At 41.9% G+C, this 23,206-nt stretch overlaps 3 protein-coding genes across 4 annotated transcripts in view; 2 read left to right on the top strand and 1 right to left on the bottom strand.

Annotated features, from left to right (window-relative positions):
- Positions 1-3,124: 3,124 nt before the first annotated feature.
- Positions 3,125-8,069, top strand: asb10 (ankyrin repeat and SOCS box containing 10). Its single transcript, XM_071926539.2, has 5 exons — positions 3,125-3,449; positions 5,324-5,591; positions 5,948-6,452; positions 7,069-7,182; positions 7,884-8,069. The coding sequence occupies exons 1-5, from the start codon at positions 3,125-3,127 to the stop codon at positions 8,067-8,069; spliced, it is 1,398 nt and encodes a 465-aa protein (XP_071782640.1).
- A 3,165-nt stretch (positions 8,070-11,234) lies between these two features.
- gbx1 (gastrulation brain homeobox 1) lies at positions 11,235-13,085 on the top strand. Its single transcript, XM_071926535.2, has 2 exons — positions 11,235-11,685; positions 12,571-13,085. Exons 1-2 carry the CDS (start codon positions 11,235-11,237, stop codon positions 13,083-13,085), a joined length of 966 nt encoding a protein of 321 aa, XP_071782636.1.
- A 5,394-nt stretch (positions 13,086-18,479) lies between these two features.
- Positions 18,480-23,206, bottom strand: part of agap3 (ArfGAP with GTPase domain, ankyrin repeat and PH domain 3) — a 72,379-nt gene continuing 67,652 nt past the window's right edge. For both annotated transcript variants that reach the window (XM_071926454.2, XM_071926453.2), the window contains exons 17-18: positions 21,986-22,241; positions 18,480-21,476 (exon numbers count right to left, since the gene is read on the bottom strand). In XM_071926454.2, the coding sequence (XP_071782555.1) occupies positions 21,249-21,476; positions 21,986-22,241 (484 nt within the window). In that variant the 3' untranslated portion in view covers positions 18,480-21,248. The remainder of the gene's footprint in view (positions 21,477-21,985; positions 22,242-23,206) is intronic.

The raw sequence follows: 23,206 nt of genomic DNA, 5'->3' as shown, positions 1-23,206 counted from the left end.
TGAAAGCAAACTGTGTATAGACCTTGATGTGTCAGTATGGACTACAGTGTCAATGCCACACCACATGGCGCATTAGGAAAATGGAAATGGACGTAAAACAGAAATGGTAGATTAATGCTTAAATACAGTAACTAGCTTCCCTTTAGATACTCTAGCTAGCCAATTAAGGATGCCCATTATCTCCTGCCATGTTGCCATGGTGACCCCCAGTTATTCTACGGTGTGAATACAAAATTATAAGCCTATTCCTCTCTTTAATTGCTTATATGTGAGCTAAAATGTTAATTGCATCTTAATTGTTCTGTACAAAATTGCAAATACCACAGACATGATCTCACTTCCCTCGGATATGAATAACGTTAAATAACACAAGTCATTAAAATGAGAAACACCTCATGGATAATTGAGTGCTCTGATGTCATGGTGACGCTTCCTCCAAAGTTAGACTTTTTTGTGTGAGCACTCTATGTTTTAAACTAACAGCAGATCCAATTGCAAACCCATTAGCATTTAATATTACTGTAATTACTGTGTACATTTCATTATGTTCTCAGTATATTAAATGACTGCTCAGTGTGGAGGGAGGGCTATAGTTTAATCTCTTTCTGTGTTACTGTGTGCCACAGTGCTCAAAACAGCATTAAGAGGCACATAATCAGAGGGAACTAATTGCCTATGATTGCATAAATGAAGTGCCTCCCTCTCATCAGAGCTGTTTTTGATGTCCAGTCTCTTACCGCCTTAGGAGAGGAAGGCGGCTGACCACAATGCAGAAACCCTCGGAGACAGCTACTGGTGGGTAATGTGAGGAAACCGAAGATTTAGTATGTCCACAGGGGGCTATGAGGGCAGGGGGTGTTACCACTGCTGATGTTTTTTGTTGTCATCAGAGTTGCCTCCGCTTCACAGAGGGAAAAAAAAAAAAAACATGAATGCCCACCATTTGAGAAATGAATTTATCGAAGTCACTGTCTTTTTCCCCATTAGTAAGTGTTTAGTTCAGCGTTTTAAATAATTGCGTTACCAGGAATGATATTTAAAATACATTTGGGAGTCAATGAGGCGGGAAAGTGCCTACATGTTTTGCTGATGACACCCGGGCCATTTGGAAGACATCAAAGTAGAGAGGAGGTAGCCCAGATGCATATTATAAACTCATTATGTATATCATTTAAAAGGATGTACTCCAGCAGCAAAAACAATATTCCTAGTCTCTCTCTGGTAATGTGTGTTTCCAAAGTTGAAACTCTTACCCGCCTTCAGTTTAATGTGGCATCTATTACCAAACTGTAACATAAAATAAATGTCCTTGATTTCCATACTAGAATAGTCATTAAGGTATAGATGAGATGCATCTATGAGTCTGTTTTCAAGTGGGAAAGCAGAAAAAAAACTCGCTCCACTCTACAAATATCTTGTATTCCTCCACCTGTAGTGCAGATCAGTTTCCTTTTCTTAGAGCCTGCAAGCATCACCTTTTTATAGAGTCCCACGCAAATATCTGTTATCAATAGATCCAGCAAAACCTATTCCAGTAGGACATAATATCAGAGGAACTACGACCTGCAGTCCCCCATACAAACCCATACTGGTGTCTGGAAAGTGAAAGAAGGGGGACCTTTTTGCTAGCGGGTAGAGTTTATACAACTACTAGAAAATGGTGGTCCATCCGTCAAAAGAGATGTTTGTCAGATGCCTAGCGAGTAGGCTTAAGAGGCTTAATTATGCACCGTCCCTCCACCATCATAACACTACACGTGGGGCAGAGTGACACAGCGGTGGCCAGTCATTCAGCCTAATGTTCTAATGTAGGGAGCCATGTGGATACATAAAATCCATTAAGGCGCAGGAAAAAAAAAATACTGAGCAGGAAGAGACATTTTACAAACGCATACTGTACACACAGGGATGTAAAAATAGTGAATTCATGTTTGCTTAATCTAAAGGACAATTATCAAGACCAAAATGAAAAAGTTTGCCTGGAATTCAAATTGTTTAACTTAGCTATGGCTTAACTTTTTTGAATAATTTCTTGAGTTTAACTGTGAAAACCCTGCTGACACTGGAGAAGGTTCATAATCCAATTTAGAGCATTGACCCTTCATGTGAGCTCTAAACATTTGCAATAGGAGAGGTGGACTAAAAATAAATAAATCTGGATTATACTATAATTTTCAAATCTGAACTTGAAAAAATTCTGTTCTTAATAGCATGTTATAATATATCAAAATATTGACCAGATATAATGATATATCAGTGCTACAAATATACTTTATACCTTATTCAGGTAAGGTAAGGCATCCTATTTCCCCATGGGGCTCATTAAAATTTCATCTAATCTGATACTGCATGTATCATTAGAAAGCATGTTGTCCTGTGGACCTAAAGACAGCATGTAATCAATAACATGCACGAGTTCATTCAAAACTAGGGCTGAATGATATTAACAAAAAATATATTGAGTATGTGACAGAATATTGCGATTCATATCATCACAAGTTTTTCTTGTCATACATTTTTTAGAACTTTGAAATAGTTTAAAGAAAAGTGGTTTCGTTGAAGAAAATAGATGTCAGTGTGCAGGATTTACTGAGTTTGAGTATGGTGAAAGGTGTTCACCAATATTGTACTTGATTCATGGACCAAAGATTACCCAGAGCATTAAAATGCCTTGGTTAGAAATCCATTTTGGACGCCACTCTCTCTTAAGCAATTAATTGCAGCCTTTGTGATTTCGAAATTGCATTAGTTCATATTGCGATTTCTATTTTTTTATTTAATTTTTTTTTCGATTAATTATTCAGCTCTAAAACATTTCATACGTTGAGACTGACAGAGGCCTCATGGCTGTAACTTTGCTGGAAGTAAACCAGGGTGGCTCGAGTGGGCATGTGAGAGAAATAAAAATAGCCTTACGTGTCACACTGCAGGGAGGGTCTCATACTGGATATCAAAACAACTCTGTGTACCAACCCCGTGAGCAGCCGGCAGGCAGGCAGTGGACATTAGCCAGAGACAGTGAAACAAAGACAGGAGCGGAGAGACAGGCCTTAGACGATCTCCCTCAGTTAATCATACACATTTACCACAACTGGATTTCTCAGTGAAAAGCAAGTCATTCAGAATGTCGCGTGGCAGTTTTGTCTTTACACCCATGGCCCTGCGCTCCCTCCAATTGGATGAGGACATGCTGGAGAGACACAAGTACAGGAAGCAGCTGTCCTCCCATCACTTCGATGGCTACATGATGAAGAAGGAGGCCAGGGACAGAGCGCTGCTGAGGACCAGCACTGCCCTACCACCAGCAGTCTGCCATGACCTGGTCATCCAGAATGCTCTGTATACAGGAGACCTGGAGGCTATGCAGCGCCTCTTCCCCCGAGGCTCCACAGCCAACTTCATCATTGAGCCACAGGGAGGGGACATGCGCTGGGTCACCAGCGGGGACGGTAAGAGACCAGACTAACATCTGTCTTCATCAGGAATGAATGTTCAAAGTTCAGAGTATTCCCTGGAGATGAGCATAGCACATCAGACGATTCGGAATTGGAACAGAAGTTCTTATTCTAACAGCAATGACAGAAGATGGTCTGTGTGGTTTTGGAAAAAGCAAAGAAAATAGTTAATTGTACTGTAAAATTAGGATAATGCACAACTGCGAGTAATGTGCGACTGCCAGCATCTCACCATGAGGCAATATTTATAGACACAGTAATGCAGTATTTATAGAAACAGTCCAGCATATGTCCCCCAAATAATCCAATTTATTAGTCATCTGCTTGTTTTTTGCACAACAGGATACATCCCACTGGATTCACATGTGGCTCTTTACAGTAGACAAAATAAGTAGTCTGCTCTGTTATTTTGGGATAACATTGCTTCTTCAGGTCACGTTTTGCCTGCAATGGCTTGTAAAGCTGCTGGACAGCAATTCATGTTCCAGACTACAAGAGATAAGATAAGATTCTGGATATAGACAGTATTATTAATGGGCCTGTGTTATACTGGTTGTTACCAATACTTTTGCATTGTCGAGGGAATTTCCATCTCTAATAAATGCCCCGAGTGCATGGGTTCACTGTATGCTGACTGCAGTGGGTCAGTTGGATAATGTGAGAGTGAGCAGGTTACATGTGACACACCAGTCATTTGCTCCTTTGCCACTGCACTGGCAGGGTTCTCCGGGTCAACCAAAATATCACATAACACCCCCCTGAAATAGCCCTGTCTGGACAAACAAGCTGCATAAGTGCGCATTTCCATTGGGAGAAACCACACTACTAAAACATTTAAAACAAACCAGTTAGCTACAGATCTTCATTGCTAGCTCAGCTTCTACAGTATGGCTTATGTAGCACCTAAGCTCAAGTGGCACAAGCCCAAGGCCTACCGCAACGATGTGATCGCCACAGCGCAGGCCACAGGTTGTATCCTGCAGTTCTGGAACTCTCTCCTTGTGGGCGATGAGCTGACTCTTATTAGCATCATGGACGACGAGGAGTATGTCTACCTTATTGATGCCATTTATGACACCAGCAACATAGAGGAGTGGAAGAACTTCAGGTTCAACTACAGAGGACTGAGTAGGTCTTCCAGTACTTTGGTATTAGATCACGTTTGCCACAGGTGTACAACAGATTTGTAATGTATCTTTTGCTTCATGGTGCCTGCTTCTCCTATTTATCAAGTTGCATTGGGACGTAGCCTGTTGACAGATTCTGAGGAGGCATACTTTGAATAGGGTTGTGATAAACCACAACATAACACCTGGTTTAATTATATCTGACTTCAGGGTTTGGGTTAATTCATGAGTAACCTCACCAATTCCAATTCAACTGAGGAATTGGAATTTGAAAAAACCTACAGGAAACAGAACTGGAATTGAATCAGAATTTCAGCAAGTTTAATTTAGTTCAGTGAAATTACATGTTTTTTTTGTTTTGTTTTGTTTTTTCTGGCCACATATCTGAGATTACACATAGTGTTATATATTATTAATACTGAATATCATAAAATGTTAAAGGTACCTTTCAGGTGGTATTTGATGCATAACATGTAATCATAATACATACATTATCTAATGTATTTGATTTGTTTAACTGTCTTTTATTTGATTCATAATGTTTGATTTCTAATGTTTAGCATGTCAAGACAACCTCTCTTAGAAGTGGAATTTCAAGGAATTGAATGAAATCCAATTCTGTTTCCTTAGAGCTGGGTGCAATTCCAATTCAAACTCCAAGAATTGAATTGGAAGTGGTACAGTGGTCCTAATGGTTGAGCTCAGAGTTGACTTTGTGCACATTCTACCCCCTGCTGGCAGGACTGTGGTCACTGACCTATGAGCAGGAGCTGACCACACCGCTCCACATCACAGCCGGCCGAGGCTTCACAGACTGCCTGAGACTCCTGCTGCAGCGTGGGGCCAACGTAGAGCTGGCACCCGGTGGCACCACCGCCCTGCATGAGGCCTGTGAAAGCTGCCACCCAGAGTGCGCAAAGCTGCTGTTGTCCCATGGCGCTAATGCCAATGCTGTCTCTGAAGACGGGCTCATGCCTTTGCATGTGTGTACTGATCCAGAATCCCTTGAGTGAGTAAAGCACTATGTGTGTATATATACTGAACAAAAATATAAATGTAACTATTTTAAAGATTTGACATGGTTACACTTCATATAAGAAAATCATTCAATTGAAGGAAATTCTGGGCAAAGGAGAAACGCTCAGCACCAGGGTTGTAAACAAAGTCGTGCACAAGATTTGAGAGAAATAAGCTTTTTACATGGAAGAATTATGGGATATTTTATTTTAACTCATGAAACATGGGACTAAAACTTAAAAATTTGCATTCATATTTTTGTTCAGTAGGAAAATGCTTCTTCCAAGAGTATGTGGGAATATTCCTTGTCTTCTATTATACAACAACGCTCTGTTATTCTGTCTGCAGATGTGCCAAGTATCTCCTCCAGTATGGTGCAACAATCAATGGGCGAAGTCTAGAGGAAGACGACACTCCCTTACATGTAGCAGGCAGGAATGGCCTCGCAGACCACACTGAGCTCTACCTGCGCTACGGGGCAGCTGTGGACAAACAGAACGACGAAGGTCTCACGCCCCTCAACGCTGCTTGCTCACAGCCGCAGGAACTGCAGGAGCTAGAGCGTTACTTCAAGGTGTGCCAGTTGCTACTGGAGGCCGGGGCCAACGTCGGCACTCTGGACCAGGACAAACACAGTCCGTTACACATGGCCTGTAAGAACGTCAATGCAGACTTGGTGGACCTGCTGCTGGCTAAGGGTGCCTGTGTTAACGACATGGACTATGGCGGCGAGGCCCCCATGCACAACATCCTGAAGGTGGTGTGCTACAAGATTTCCCATAAGCCTGAGAGGATCGTCCGCGCTCTGCTCAACTATGGGTCTATTCGGGTTTGGCCTGGAGCTTTGCCTATGGTAGGAAACCGAATGCTGAGAAACACAAAACAGTATCTAAGAAAACTATAGGATAAAATATATACACACTTAATTTATATGGGCTAATACATTGGGCTTCTGTATGAATGCTCACCTTGGATTATAGCACAAAGGAATGCAGCATCAAATCCTGTGTACTGGTGAATATATAGCATGAAACAATAATTCATTAAGCTGGTTCAATTTTACATAATCATCAAGTACTGTAACGCCTTGGGTAAGACTCTGAAAACACTAACGGATGTCTTGTAATATTCCAGACTTCACAACTTCACTTACATTCAAATCATTCCAATTTCATGACACAACATGAAGTGTTGCACTCTCTGCGGGAAACAGACTACAACTATCACTGAACCCACGTGCACCAGACAAAATGCCTGGTTCCTAATTAGGCAAGTGTTAATAGGAGATTAATTAGCACTAATTGCATAATTTCCAGTTAAACCCCTGGAGGGAAGACCAATCTGTTCATTTCACAAGTGTTTAATTACTTTTTTTCTTCAATTCTATGGAATCACAAGCTCAGTCACAAACTTAAATGATTAGTGTAGGAATCCCATCAATTTGCTCTTAGCTCTGATGTATTTTTCAGGTGCTGAAGCACTGCTGTGGCTCTCCACGCACCATTGAGGTTCTCCTGAACGCCTACAGCAATCTCAAAGTCACAGACACCTGGGTCGAGGCCGTCTCCCCAGAGGTCTTAAAGGCAAGTTCTTTAAATAATTAGTTCATGACCGATGTGGGTTTTTGAAGACTAATGTTTTTAGACTTAAGTCGCCCATAGCCAGCAGTATTTTGTGCCCATATTCATTACCTTTTAAATTTGAACTTTTTCCTGCCAACAAATTACATGAATTCAGTGTTTCCCCATTAAATTAATTCTTGGCAGGGTGGAGAAGTCTCTTAAAAGCATTTAAACCACGATATGTCACTAAAACACTTCACTAAAACACATACTGATTAAATTAATTCAGGTGGGTGAGCAGCTCCTTAAGGTGGGGTTACCCACCACATCTATTCAATGGTATTGGTTTACAAAAAACATAAACAATTACATGGGTAATAAAAATGTACAAAGAAAATGAAATTTAATTGCAGGTTTTACAGACTGAAGGTCAGGGAACCTTCATCATATTGGCAGTGGCACAAAAGGCCAATATTGGCCCAATATATTGGCAAACCAATATATCAATTTAACCTTATCTAGGACATTGCATTCAGTTGATGATATTGGTTGAATGTAAATATCTATTAATTCTGCTGAATGCACCACATTTATTATAAACTATTACTTCCTATTCCTGTTAAGATACTAGTGACGCACTGTAAAGTAAAAGTAAGATGAGTGAAATCAGTGCTTCACCAAATGAAGCCATGTTCATCTGTTCTGTGTTTCTCCCCAACCAGGAACACCAGGAGTTCTACGAGTCCCTGTTCTCCTTGGCCCAGACTCCTCGCTCCCTGCAGCACCTGGCACGCTACAGACTCAGGAGCTTCCTGGAGGGCCGCGTACACAAGGTGGTCCCAAAACTCATCCTGCCCACCTTCCTCAAGAACTACCTGCTCCTGGAGTACAGAGGCTATGTCCACTGAGAGTAGTAAACAGAGTAAACCTACTGTTAGGACAGCCATCAACAGAAATGGGCGTTCATAGTTTGTGTTAGAGTGGCACACTGTGCTGTTTTAGCTGATTCTTTTCCTGCATCACTCCTTGTATGGATACAGCCAGTTCTGGTTAGTGTGAGCCTTGGTGAATGTGATGAGAGAGAGGCTGTTCTCAAGACAAAAAATACTGTCATATCAAAATCTAGCATTACAGTTACCAGTACTGTAGATTCATGTGCCACACACACGCTTTTCATGAAGAATAAGCAGCCGCTTGGTTTGTTACCTTGATCTCAGAACAAGCAAACCTAAATATTTTTATTTTTCTTTCAACCACAAGAGGGAGCTATAGACTTGAGGTGATAAAGTATAGGTGTCCAATTGTATGAGTTTTATATTTTACATTTCTTTTTTATGGCACTTTTACTGCTGCTTTTGATAGATAGGAGGCTACAAATTGCTTGTATTTTTATACATACGGATTTTCAATGTAGTTTGATGTTAAATAATGATGCACAATGTGCATGATAATGTGTTTTACACTGAGGATTGCTATCACGTATTTGCATAAATAATAATTATGACTGATATGATTGTAATTGGACATTTTATATTACACATAAGCTTGTGTTGTCAAATAAAATATTTCACCATCACCATATATAGCCTAGCCATTGCTCATTTTCTTTTGCCTTTCCTATCTCACAAATTCTCTCTGCTTGTTTCTGCTTACAGCCTACTGCTCAGTGGTTATTGGTTGCTTTCAGTGTTGTAAATCTTTTCTGTATAGGAAAATATTCAATACAAAGTCAGAAATGACAAAAGGAATTTAAAAAAATCACAATAGCGTATTTGTCATCAAGCAACGCTAAAGTTAAACGGATAAAAAGTTTAAAATTACACAGAATATGCAACTCCACAACCACATTAAATGACGTTAAATATGCTATTTGGTTTCAACTCATTTATACTTTTATCGAAGGGCACCAAATATTGTTTGTTTTTTAATTCAGTTGTTTGATTCAGAAAGTAGCCTATAGGGCCTATAGGCTACTTTCTGAATCAAACAACTGAATTAAAAAAGCCTAGCCCATAGTACAGGCTATGGCAAGCCTTAGATACCGACGAAACGAATGGCTGCGGAAAAAGACGTGACGTGGAAACGAGACTCTCGGTAGTTACACCTGTCACACAGTCTCTCAGATCCGTCCTTAGAGAACAAAATATAGATATAAAGGTTAACTTGGAGGCATCATCTGTCATATTAGGCATGAGCAAATCAAGAGAGAAATAGTAGCCTATACCTGCAGGCCTTTATCAATTTACCTTAGTGATAAATAAACACCAGCAATAACAAGACTTTGACCCACTATGATATAAACAATTAAAATATGCAGTTTATAATTAAAATGGGTTATATATGAATTAGTCAACAGACGTCATATTAGGCATATAAGGCTTATATCTCTGGAAAAAAAGCCATACAAATAAATCCATATTAGGAATCCTGCTTGAATGTAAATTCTACTCAGGCAACAAACAGGGCGAGTAAAAATTCGTTCCTAAAAAAAAGTTGTAGGTAGATGTGCTGTGTTAAAAGGGGAGCGGGGCTCATATCAGTGAAGTCCGCACAGGAAGAAAGGGAGAGGCGCTCGGCAAAGAAGAACTATTTGGTTTCAATAGATCAAAGAGAGGTGCTGCTGAAGTCATTTGCAATTATAAGAATTAGCCTGGCCTGGCCCTCCACTGCTAATCAGAGTCGGTGGTGATATGTTTATGTCCTCATGCAATCAGACGACCAGTTGGAGAGCCCGGGCACCCAGGACTCAATAGGGCTAATCATCATCAGATCCCATTGGCATTTAAACGGTGAAATGATCTACGATTAAATCAACACTTAAAGAAAAGAGAAAAGTGATTTCCCCATGCATATTTTGATTAGAGACGCATTACTCCCAAAGCGCACGCCAAAATGATGCGTGCGTTATTGCAGAATGTAGGCTATTTAACATGATAAACCTTTAGGAATAGTTTACTCCCGACAGGTGATTGGTCAAGTGAGATATGTTTAAGTTTGCATTTCACACCATTTCAAATAAATTTTCACCCCAGTTCAAACAAAGTTGAAAGTCATTCAGATTGAGTTTGGCCACTATTCCGTGTCCGCATTGCCGTTGACCTCGCATAAACGCCTTTTATCTGAATCTAATTTCGCACAGAGTATCTCTCTCCAGGGAACAATTGTTGCGGCACTTTTTTTCTGAGGCCAAACGCATTGTTTTAGCCCTGGAGAACAGAAAAGCCTTTTCCCTCAAGAGAGTGGAGAAACATCTGCCTCTCCTCCCTCCCGACTCCGATGCCCATCGGCCCCAATATTTCAACAAAAGCCACCGTTGTTTTATGCTGTCCCTTGAATCCAGAGTAATTACTTATCATCAATCAAAATTAATAATAGCTGATTGGGTTGGTGTGGTCAACGATTATAGAAGGGGAAGGGCTGGAACAGTCTCTCACACCGTTTGCAGTCAATGTGAACCTGGCAAAAGGGGAGGAGGGCTGGGGGTGCGACCCGTCTATTTGGTCTCCACTGGGAAACTACCGCCTCTCAAGACGGCCAAAAAGTCAGAGGCTGAATAAGGAAATGAAGCGTAATTTGAGGAAGATGGATGAGCCCCCAGGGAAACACCCCCTTTTCATTCCTCTTGTATTGCAGATGATAACCAATGCGCGCTCTCTCTCTCTCTCTCTCTCTCCCTCCCTCTCTCTCTCTCTCTCTCTCTCTCTCTCTCTCTCGCACACACACACACACACACACACACACAGAGGCAGATACACACACACACACAGTGCATAGGAGAGGGGCGGAGGGAGGAGTTGCAGAGAGGGAGAGGTAGATAGATAGAGGGAGCGTGTGTTTATGTCTCAGTGTGTGACAAATAAGAGGGAAAAGGTAGCGGTGGGGCACAAAACAAAGCGCCCGACTGTCGCATATAGAGTGAAGAGATCCGGAGCAGCGGTCCACTCCCAGGGATGACAACACGGCAGAGGACCTACTTTAAATTCACTCCATCTTTGCACTGAAAGTTTTGCCATTTGCCGAGGAAAGGACACCTGCTTTTAAGTTTCCACCAAAAAAAAGTCTTTGCCTGCAAAATGCAGCGACCAGGCGGCCAAGGGACGGCGTTTTCAATCGATTCCCTGATAGGGACCCCGCAGCCCAGACCGGGACACCTGCTCTACACGGGCTATCCTATGTTCATGCCGTACAGACCCTTGGTTATTCCACAAGCTTTATCCCATTCGCCTTTATCGTCTGGTATACCTCCGCTGGCGCCTTTGGCATCTTTTGCGGGACGTCTCACCAACACGTTCTGTGCGAGTTTGGGACAGGGGGTGCCGTCCATGGTCGCGCTCACCACGACACTGCCAAGTTTCTCGGATCCACCGGACAGTTTCTATCCGCCTCAAGAGCTGCCCGGACCGCGTTTGAGTGCTGTCGATCCGGGGGCGAGAAGGCAGGAGAGTCCGCACTCTGAGGAGCTGCACACCAGGGACAAGGGCTCCGACCTGCTCAACTTCTCTGAAACTTTTCAGACGATATCAGGTAAGCTCGGCGTCTTTCCCTTCTTATACATTTTCATTGTATCCAGACCTCAAGATTGTGGCGTAAAAAGTGACCACAGTGCGTAAAATGCCTAAAAGCAGAGATTGCTGTGCTATTTCGAAAGTCTCTGCCTGAAGATGCTTTAGAATTAACTCACTGTTTAATTTACATGTAGGATCAGGGGTGTAGTGGAGGGTTAGCCCACCTAAACTCATTAAGCCACCTTTTTAGGCTGCCATAAATCTTTATGATATGAAATTCATACATCATGGTAAGTAGTATCAAACCTGATGGAAGTCATATGAGCATAGGGCCTTTTAAGGGGAAAAGACAACAAATTAATCCTTTCCTTAAAATAGCCTATAGCCGTAATTGAAATTTATTCTAAAGATTTTTGTTTATATTGGTGGTTGTTTGCTTTATAATGATCACTGATTGGAGGCCATATATAGTTTAACCACCTTTTTTATTTACCATTTACCATATTTCACTACATCACTGTGTACGATGCTGGCAGTGAGTTTAGAACAATAATTGTTAATTGATAGGAGAATAAATTCAACTTAAACCTGTACTCGTCTCATCGCCAACAGTGAAAAACAAACCAAGGAAACTCAATCCCCAAACACAGGCCAACTATAATATCCAGTTAAAACGTTCTACCAATTGCCAATGTTTTTGTTACATTTTAAGTCATCTGCAGTAAAAACCTTGTTGGCTTGTGTCTGCAATAGCCTAGTTAAAAGTTAGGCCAATGAAATGGTTGATGTCAGTCGTTGTAAACTCCAATCAACGGGATTAAGATGTAATTGCTGTTGGCTTGCACGTTCATGAAGAAGTTATCTAACGTGTGTGTGTTTGTCTTCTTTTTCCTTCACATTTTAGGCGAGACCAAACTGTACAGCTCAGACGACGAGAAGCTGGACCTAAAGTCAGCAGACACGGTTTGCAGCGACCGTGAGGACAGTTCTGCAGACAGCGAAAACGAAAGTTTCTCGGATGGAAACAACTGCGGTTCCCTTTCCCAAAAGAGCAAACTAAAAACCGGCTCGCAGGAGGCGCTACCGACGGGCAGCTCTGCCGGGAAGAGCCGGAGGAGACGAACAGCCTTTACCAGTGAGCAGCTCCTTGAACTTGAGAAGGAGTTTCACTGTAAAAAGTACCTTTCTCTCACCGAACGCTCCCAAATAGCACATGCACTTAAACTGAGCGAGGTGCAGGTGAAGATCTGGTTTCAGAATCGCAGGGCCAAATGGAAAAGGATCAAAGCCGGCAACGTCAACAACCGGTCAGGAGAACCGGTGAGAAATCCCAAAATTGTGGTCCCCATCCCTGTGCACGTCAACAGGTTTGCAGTGAGGAGTCAGCATCAACAAATAGAACAAGGGACCAGGCCATGAACTAAGATGAGAAAAAAAAAAAAAAAAAAAAGACACTTACATTTGACTCTATGTTCCACTGATTTGTTGAACGCATGAAGCACAAAAGGAGGATTCAGTTATTTTGTCTGAGAGGTGAGAGTGAGCAGATGTCCCAACCTCCAGAGAAGAGGATTTGCTCGCAGACAAATCATCTATTTGGCAATATGCTCTCGATTTTTATTTATTGTTTTGTGAATATGTAAATATATATGGGTCAATATGGGCACAAATAGGCACTATGAGATGAGACTGTAAAGATTCTTTTTTAAGTATTTATATGTAGGGCCAAAATGTTCTGTTGATTCTGTGCATGTCCTCTACTCATTTGGTGAAGCTATTCTGAATTTTGTTTTGTGTTTTGTACGATTTGTTGACCACATTTGCATGTAACTTAAGAAGTTTTTCATTTTGTTTGGCAACTGTAGGAACCACCTTTGCCAGCTATTTGTGGAAAAAAAAAGATGTGAAGGAAATAAATGACCAAACAAGGGACAACTGTAAAGTATATTGACCTAATAAATCGATTTATACGAAATCTTGAATCCAGATTGAATCATTATTATTTAGAGGTTAGAATAACAATGGTTTTAGTGTTTGTGAAAAATTGGGAAATATAACAGTGCTCTGTAAATGATTTAAAACGAGATCAACTAAAACGAGCAATGCGGCCCACAGAATTTAAACGTATTGAGTGATAATAACAACCTGTGGTCTAATAACAATACGACAATAATAGCAGTAATTAGGCAATATATTATGTCATTATATTAACCAAAACAAATTTCAATTTAAAGGCAAAATTAGCAGGTGTTTTGATCTTTTGAACCTTAGTTTCAATACGATCATAAATAAGGATATTTCTGACTAATTTCAGATTAGAGACAAAATTATCATTGAAAAACTGTATCGTATTTCTGTCTAATATTTGAGGACCTATAGTTTAATCTGGAGACTTAAACCTACATCCTACTTCACAAGGTCACTGATCGTCTGGTGAATACAAAATCGTCCAGCTCACCTCACATATAGATTTTAAGCCCTTGATGTTGCAAATTAAATTTGTTTTTCAGAAAACCAAGGAGGTAAATGGTAGATGAGTCTTTTTGTTAACAGTAGCAGCAGTGACTGATCTCTCTTTAGGAGGCCATGTTGTCTCAAGGTGAACTGATGGATCCTCATTAGACTGGTCACATCCAACACTAATGAACTTCACTATCAATCACTAGAGGGAAGACGACTAGAGTCACCCAAATTTGACGTGAATTTAAATCTGGTAAAACAAATAAAAAAATAATGATAATAAAAAATACACTGAAAATATATATATATAAAAAATTTAAAATATATATAAATCCTAATTTAATCTGGTATTGAGTGTTAAAATCACATTTTGTCAAAAAAAAATCTGCCAATGGAGTGAGATAATTTAATTGTTCCCATTACATATCAACTTGTTCCAAGGATTGCCTTAAATCGAGTGTCATTTTTTATACCAGTGGAGAGATCTGCCTCATCCTGTCTCATTTAAAAATTTTGACATTTGTTTCTAGAAAATTCCTGACACAAATGAGCCTGCATTGGAAACAAGTAGAATTTTCTTACACCATTTCGACAATGTTTCACCTGTTTTAAGCAAAATGAGATTTTATGACTGAAAATGAGACTAGATGGCTTGATAAAATGACTATTTTTGCAGTGTAGTGTCGATTGTGGACATCAAACCCACTATTTAATAAATGCATGTATAGGCTACATGATTATTTGGACCAACAGACCTATGCAAGTCTATATGACTATAGGCTACTACGTATGTGACACATACGCAAATAAATGCGACAGCTTGCTTAATTAGACCAAATATGGGAACTTACATCGCAATTCAGGCATACAAAATTCTGAGAAGTGCAGCAAAATTAAAATCCTCTGAAACGATTACAAAAATAATGCTGTGGTCTTGCCAGATATCTATCTAATTACAGGAAAAGGAAGGGGGCTTGGGGTTTTATGCAAACTTTCATATGCCTGGTCTGGGTTTGCTCGGTCTCTCTGAACTGCTTCCAGAAAAGGCTCATGTTGGAATAATTTCACTAAAGCCACACTTCAGATGGGAGACAGTGATTGGTTTCATTATTTCCAAAATAGGCTTAGGCCTCAAGCCATGCATAACATAGCCTACTCACAGCAGCACCTGTTGAAAATGATGATAGGGCGAGATTCTTAAAATATTTTATTAGTATTAATATTTTATTATAATAACCAACACAGGCCTTTTTACCTTCTCTCGACTCAGGATTTAGCCAGAAAACATGGTCAGCTAGGTTTGGATGAGAGCGTTGTAATAAAAAGCTTTTCTCCTTTAACACAGTAAACTGAAGTCAACGCGTTGTAATCGTAGACGTACATTTTAATTTCACTCGGGCCTCTCGCAGGACTGTTTCAACCCATATGGATGTCAGTATGCGCACATTAGCAATGAGTTCATCTCAGTTTGACCTCAGACTATAAAGGGACATTTCATGACCTGGGCATCATGAGGAGCAAAGTTTATTTCATTGTCCACCTCATGCATCAAGATTGTGACACTTGGATGGGGATTCAAGGAGTGATGATCTTGTGAACTAGCAGTGGAAGTTTTATTATGGTCCAAGAGCTGACTAATATAGACTGTCATTTCCACGACACTGTGCCAGAGTGCAATAGCTATTTGAGTCTGGGTGAGCTTATGGAGGCGACAGTGAAGAGCCGTGACAGAGCCTGCCCATGGCTTCATGTTGGCTGTTACATTTTCAACATCTTGTGAAGCTCTTCTATTTCAAGAGTTTCCTTCCAAAAATGAGATTCTCTGCTAGCATGACAGTAAAACTCACTAATGATTATTACTGAAATTATTAACTGCCATGTAGCCACTGACAAAACAAAGTGGCATTTTATAGGTTGTAATCATCTGCAGGTTTACAACACTGAGCAATTAACATCAGATAACACTTTATTTCCCAAAAATGGATATATCGCAATTTGGAATGAATCCCCTGATTTGCTGAGAAGATGAAGCTTACTTGTGAATTTGTTAATCCTTAATCTGTGCTGCTTATGAGTTTTAATAATCTCTCTGCCATTAAATCTGCATTATCTTCAGTGAACACCTTACTCTCTCAAGACGGTATCAGTGTCATTTTACCATTTTTGGTACTTGAATCGTAAATTGACATATCATGAGTTCCATTCAGCAAAGACGTTAAACCATTTCCACGTTCCCACCTGGAGAGAGAGAGAGAGGGGGAGAGAGAGAGGGAAAGAGAGAGAGAGAGAGAGAAATAGAGAGAGAGAGAGAGAGAGAGAGAGAGAGAGAGACCTCATTACTGGCTGGTGGTGTGAGTGCAGGCTGCTCGCCACGGACTGGAGGCCTGACTTCTTGGGAGGGTCTGGACGGCCCTGGCTACAGTGATGTATGGGCAGATGCATCAAATCGCACAAGATAAACAAGCGATGAGTTTCATCAGGGCCATCATAGCTTTAATTTGGCTGCCTAATGAGTCAGATCTAGTGGCGGAGATAAGAGTTGTCAGAGGCCCGGCTCTAATGAATTTCTTGCCACTTGTAATCAAGGTTGCCTGTCTGAGGGGGGATGATTAATGGAACCCTGGAGGATTCCCTCGGCCCTCAGCCTTCATTACAGCTAATGCATTCTCAGGCAAATTAACAGAGAAATGCAGGCACAAGCCAACGGGGAAGGAGAGAGAAAGAGAGAGTGGGAGAGAGAGAGAGAGAGAGAGAGAGAGGGAGAGGGTAAAGAGAAGGGGAGAATGGGAGGGAGCAATGGGAACAGAGCATCTATGTATGCCAAAGGAGAGCAGGGAGGATGAAGAGGAAGATAGGGTTGTGGGTATGAAACAATGAGACCGGGTGGCAGGAGAGAGAAAGAGTGAGATGTACTGAAATCCGCTGATTAGCGAGCGGTTCAAGGATATGGAAATAAGCCCAGGGGGAAATGGGCACGGGGCAGTCAGAAGGGGCAGGGTGGAACATGGATGCATGGCAGGTTGCTGGTCAGACGTGATGGAGGGGAAATTGATAAATGGATATTCGGGGGGCTTGTCAGGAGGGACTGAGGATGAATACTCATGAGAGATGGTCAGATGGAGAGAGCAGAGTGGATATAATTACTGTTTAAAGAGGTTAAAGGGTGGGGAGGGGGGCATTTGGTTCTGGTTAGGATGAAAAAGACATGAAGACATGAGGGGAAAGGCCTAGGCAACCTGTCTGTGTCGAGGAACAAACATGTTAGACAAACCAGTCCTCAACGCCACTTTGACGAAACATTCATGTTGTGACCGTTCCCATAATTGACTGTTCGCTAAACAGACTGTTCGACTGGCCCGTGGCCAGGAGCTCCTACGTGTTATGGAAATATGGATTTAATGTTTGCAAATATTCTCTCGTCAGGTCTTTGTGTACCCATCCATCAGCCTCAGACCCACCTCTGCAATCTGGGAGGCAATTTGTCTGAGAAGAGGTGGGCGGCAGAGAGCCCTCCTCACTGTTTAGCTGGCCCTGATGAAATATCAAAACACACAGCGGTTCAAGCAAGCAGCGTAGTCTCACCAGCACAAACACAAGTGGCTGGGGTCTGCGAGGGCATAGCAGGAACACAGTGAAGGCATGCTAATAAATACAGGACAGATTTTTTTGCTAATATCTCTCAGGAGAGGTAAAATCAGTATGTATCAGTTTAGATTTATTTGGGTTTGTGTGAGCAAGGTCTTACAATTACAACATTTGAGCGTCGGAGTGTGTGAGCGTGCATTGTAGCTCCATCTCAAGCCGGCGCTGAGGGAGGAAGAGGAAACACCAAAGAGAATCAGGTGATAAAGCACAACAATGAGAGCCATGAGAGACAGAGGAAGGGGATGAAGATATGCTGGGACAAGATTAGCAGAAAATAAGAAGTGGATTAGTGAGGGCTTGACTCTTCTGGACACTGAGACCTTTCACTTTTCCCCACTGTGTTGTGCTGCCTGACACTAAGCCCTGCTCTTTATCTTAATCCTCTTTCAGCGACTGTTGGGGGTCCCACAAGCAGGAAGGGGAGAGGTTACTTTACTTACCCAAAGACTGGCTCGGCCTGTCTGCTTTCAGTAACCTCTGGTCACGGTAACGCTGCTCAATCTTTCTCATAATCTTATTCCAATGATCTTGAATTTCTCGATTGGTTTGGTAGAGACCCCAATTCTGGTTTGAAGTGACATTGAAACTTTAACTTCGAAAGAGGGTCTTGTCTTTTGGACAAGTTGCGTTCCAACATGTCAGGTCCAGCAGCGATAGGAGCACCATGAATCACAAATCAACAGAATACATACTACACACACATTTGTTTATTTCCCAAATCCAGGGAAGGCTACATTGTTTTATTTGAGTGTTTATTAATAGGTCAACAGTCAGCCAAGCATCCAAGCATACAACAAGTAACTCTTTAGCTTTTGCTTTGTTTCACGTTCTGAACGCAAAGAGAAGGAATTACAATAGGAAAATGAACTGAACAAAAACAAAAACAAAAAAAGATATTTACATACTGCATTATAAATATGTCAAATGTACATCATTATACACAAGTACCAAAGATGGTCAGGTAATGTAGAAACATTGAGACCAAGCAGAAGTACCTTAAAATATGCTTAAGGAGAAAGAAATTAAACAACATATCAAAATATGGTTCACGGGTCAAGGTGACCGTTGACCTAAAACCAGTTCAATTTGTTTGTCTAGGAGGAGCGTTTCTTCAGACAGAAGTATTGAGCTAATATGTACACTTCATGTAGTGTCTGGGGGAAAAACACCTTCACTTCAAAAGACTCTATTCAGGCAAGTTTCTAGGTTTTGTAAAGAAGACACGGGCTGTTCTGGCTGTGTGGGTTCAGGTAATCACTGTAAAGAACACATTAGACACCTCCAACTCCTCTCAATAATCCTCTCAGACACTGAAATGTACTTAACTCACTGAAATATGTTGGTCCAGTAACGACTTGTACCCACACACCAGAAAGAAGGCCAGCACTATTGTACAGTACCATTGTAATCAATGCAAATGTAATCTGGTTGAATTTGTGGCCGGTTTTGAGTTATCCAAGATATCAGAGTTTCCTGGATTCACAAACCTCCTCTATTGACCACATATTCATTTTCTCTGGGCTTTGAAAAACCAGAAATACTGTAAAACAATAACAAAACCATGTGGATAAGGTACCAAGTTAATAAGTTGCTCTGTAAACATATATCCTGCCATTGTAAACCTATAAAACCAAGCGGGTTTGAAACCTTAAATGGCAGTAGAAGAAAGAAAGGGAAAATACGCTATAGACATTGTGCCAATTCCACCTGAAAGCATTTTCTTGTCCAAGTCCTTCTCACTATTTGAATTGGCTTGCCATGTCTCAACTGATACACACTAATACATTTGAATTCATGTTGAATTAATGTTAAAGAGCCTAAATCCAATTATGCTTTCCTCTATAACCCTCCTTGCTGTTTTTAATTTCTAAATGTCAGTCTCATCTCAGTTTGATACTTGAATGTATTTGGTTAAGTCCCTGCTATTAGGCTGAGAGATGGCAGGATGAGGTCAAGTGACATATGTTTGTGGATAAGGAAAGGGACGTTTTTTTTTAATGACTCCAAAAAGTCAGAGTAAGTTCACACTGTTCATATAAGGGTAAGGTGAAGGAACAAGAACTACTTTTTACAGAGGTCTGTACATGAAAACACCGTTATGCTCCCAAATCTTCACTGTAGGTGTTTGTCTTTTCTCCAGTGTCCTTTCTCCAATGTTTATGAACAGAAATGCCCAGTCGCTCTCTGTTGCACGCAATCACAGACAAATATATAAGCACACAGGTATGCACACACATATTGCACACGTATGTACGTACGCACGCATACCCGCACACACTCACACACACACACACACACACACACGCACACACACTCAGTACCTTATACTTCACAGCAACAATAGAGGAAATGCTTTTGTGAGTACCAATGTTAGGCTTTTGGCCACAGGAGGTGACTAGATATTCCATTACGCTTCTGGTTTAAAAACGCGCATCTCTGTCAAACAATTATCAACACAATCTAGTCGATTCAAAAATTACTCCAACAAAGACACCATAATGGTACAATTTCACTGTTTCAATCAACCCGTTGAATTTGAATGAATTCTGATTGAAGAGGCATCCTTACAAAGCCATGTGGCTCAATGGTCATAAAACATTATGCCCCTTAATTCCTTTATAATCATGGCTGCTTTGCAGGAGGATCATGATAAGGGTGGCAGAGGAAATGACTCACTTTCACCCAATAGGCATTGTGCAATCAACTCCTTTATCATGATCTGAACCCATTTTCCTGTGAATTAAGTATCGGAATCATTTGGACTTTTCATGTATAATTGCTTTGCCTTTGTATATGAATAGTATGTCAAGAGTTTGATAGCTGTGTTGAAGTCATACATCATTACTGAAGCCTCAATAGTCATAGATATCATGGAAGATTTAGTTCCTTTCCCACTTTACTGTGTTGTCACTAGTAAAACTATTCCTCACAGTTTTATATTATTACACTTAGGCTTGGAAGTTGAGGGAAGTTGTCATTTCATACTCATTCGAACTCGAGTTCACGCTCCAGAAGGGGAAGACATGAGAGGAAATGTTCAAGCATTAAAGAAATGCTTTTCGTAGGGTAGGTGTGAATGCCAAAGTATAAGTCATTTGTTTGGTTGACGCTTAAAAAACACAAAGCTTAAAGCTGATCATGATCATTTCTGACCAAGATTTATCTCTGTGACAAGAATATGAACTAAACAAACAAAACAAAATAATAATAATAATAATAATATTAAAAAAAACAATGTACAGTGTCCACTGGGTATACCACCCCAAAACACCCACTTCTTTCAGCGTAGTGGAATATCAGCATTCTGTCCATCCCTCCTGACAGCTCTCCATTGGTACTGATTCTGGGTTACACAGTGTGAAACAGAGGAGGAAGAGAGCACTGGGAAGAGATGGGGGTGGTTACTGGGTAGTGTGTGTACACAGGGCACACGGGTTTGTGTGTCTGGCGTCTGCCTGCGCCGCTGCTCTCCGACTCCTACATGATGCTGATGCTGCGGTTGAGCTCGCACTGGGCGTTGTTGTTGATGTTGGGGTTGGGGTTGCGGCGGCTCATGTTGGGCGTGGGCACGGAGGCCAGGCCGCTGGCGTCGTTGGGGCAGCCGTGCTGGAGCAAGATGTCGCCGCACTCCTGGCTGCCGGCTCGCCGCGCGTAGGACAAGGGCGTCTGGCCGCGCGCGTCCCGGCTCTTCACATCCACGCCGTACTGTGGGAGAAGACGACGGGTGTAAAAGAGAGAGCAGAAGTGAGATTTTACATACCTGATCTTTAACGGATTGCAAAAACAATTCACACTGAAACAGCTTCTATACAACTCAATTGCCCGAACACTAAATGCCAACAATACCACTGTTCAAAAAAATATTCTAGGGATATTCCTTGCCAGTCACGTAAGGTACATATGAGGAAGTAAAGGTATGAATTCCCCAAAGAAAAACCACGACACTCGGTCTGCGGGTACAAAAATGTAAAAAGCCTTTATTATAGTGGCTACATAGACCAGTTCTTGGTCTTACTTCCTCATATGTACCTTATGTGACTGGCAAGGAATATCCATAATATATCTTTTAGGGATTGTACCCGCCAACCACAGGGCACCAGTTTTTACTGTCTTCTACTACCTCAGATCCAAGAAGCGCTCCTTTCTTATTCTTTTTTCAAAACAACACTGTTCATCCTGTATCGCCGCTGACTGTTCCCCTCAAAGCCACTTACCCAGATGAGCAGCTGTGTGATGACCACGTTGGCCATGGCGCAGGAGAGATGCAGCGCAGTGCGTCCGTCTCCGTCCCCGTAGGTCTCGTTAACCTCCTCCTTGGTGCCGTGGGCCAGCAGCACCACTACCAACCTAAGGTCGTCCTCCACCACGGCCCGGAGCAGCTGCTGCCCCAGGGGCACGTCCGACTGGGGGAGTCCCACCAGGAACAGCTTCTGCTCGTACTTGGCCCGGATCCAGCGCTCCTTCTCCTCCCTGGAGAGAAGGAAGAGACAGGGGCGATACAGGTCAGGCAGGGTGAAACAAGGCCAACACACCGTCAGCAGTTACGCACTGAAGGTAAAACACTTTCATAATATATATATATATATATATATCAGGCTGAGATTTAGGAACAAAAACAACACGTACAAAAGGAGGAATGTACGCACAACAGGGAAATATTACAGTAACTGTTATAGTAATTGGCCTAACAGACTCACAGGCGTAAAGTGGCATTTCTCAATTAATGGAGCAGAGGAAAGCCACAACCTTCTACAATCATAGTGATGAGAAACAGTATGGTGAGATAGGAGGGAGAGATGAGAGAATGCCAAAGGGTGTGATGCAGGCAATATCCCACTTTCCAGTGATTATGGTGGACAGTGAGAGGGTTAGAGCCTAGCCAGCTTTCTAAAGGTTACACATTGTGAACAGCATGTCTGCTGCGGACAATACGGGAAGGAGGGGGACATATTTTTATCAGCACTGTCGGCTGTCAGTCTGAACTGGTGGATCCCCCCACAAAAGAGGCAGCGCGTCTCAGAGCCCCAGTCTCCCTTGGGGTGGCCGGGCCCTGAGTCAGATCGATGGGGCTGAATGGCAGCCAGAGAGGGACAGGGATCTGCGGCTCCGTCACTTCAGCCTGGCGCAGAGAATAGAGACAGAGGGAAGGCTCCGTCCTCTATCGCCAGGCAGAATTCTATCTATTGCACTCCATCTTGACCCCCGTTTCTTTCTCTGCCCACACACAAACTGTCCAAATAAGAAAGAAAAAAAAAAAATCAATATCAATATGTGAATGACTGGGCATGCCCAGTGTGGCACTGACCCTGTGACCCTGTCAGCCGGTGTGATAAGAGGAGCAGAAAGAGGCTGTTGTTTGGATTTGTGGGTGAGTGACAGAAAGGGAGAGGGTTTGTAAGGATAAGTCCGAGCGGCGTCGCCGGCTAGAGTGACAA

Source organism: Centroberyx gerrardi, chromosome 13 (assembly GCF_048128805.1).
Source record: "Centroberyx gerrardi isolate f3 chromosome 13, fCenGer3.hap1.cur.20231027, whole genome shotgun sequence".
Lineage (NCBI taxonomy): Eukaryota > Metazoa > Chordata > Actinopteri > Beryciformes > Berycidae > Centroberyx > Centroberyx gerrardi.
Note: the sequence above shows the minus strand (reverse complement) of the source record. Positions and strands in the feature narration are given on the sequence as shown.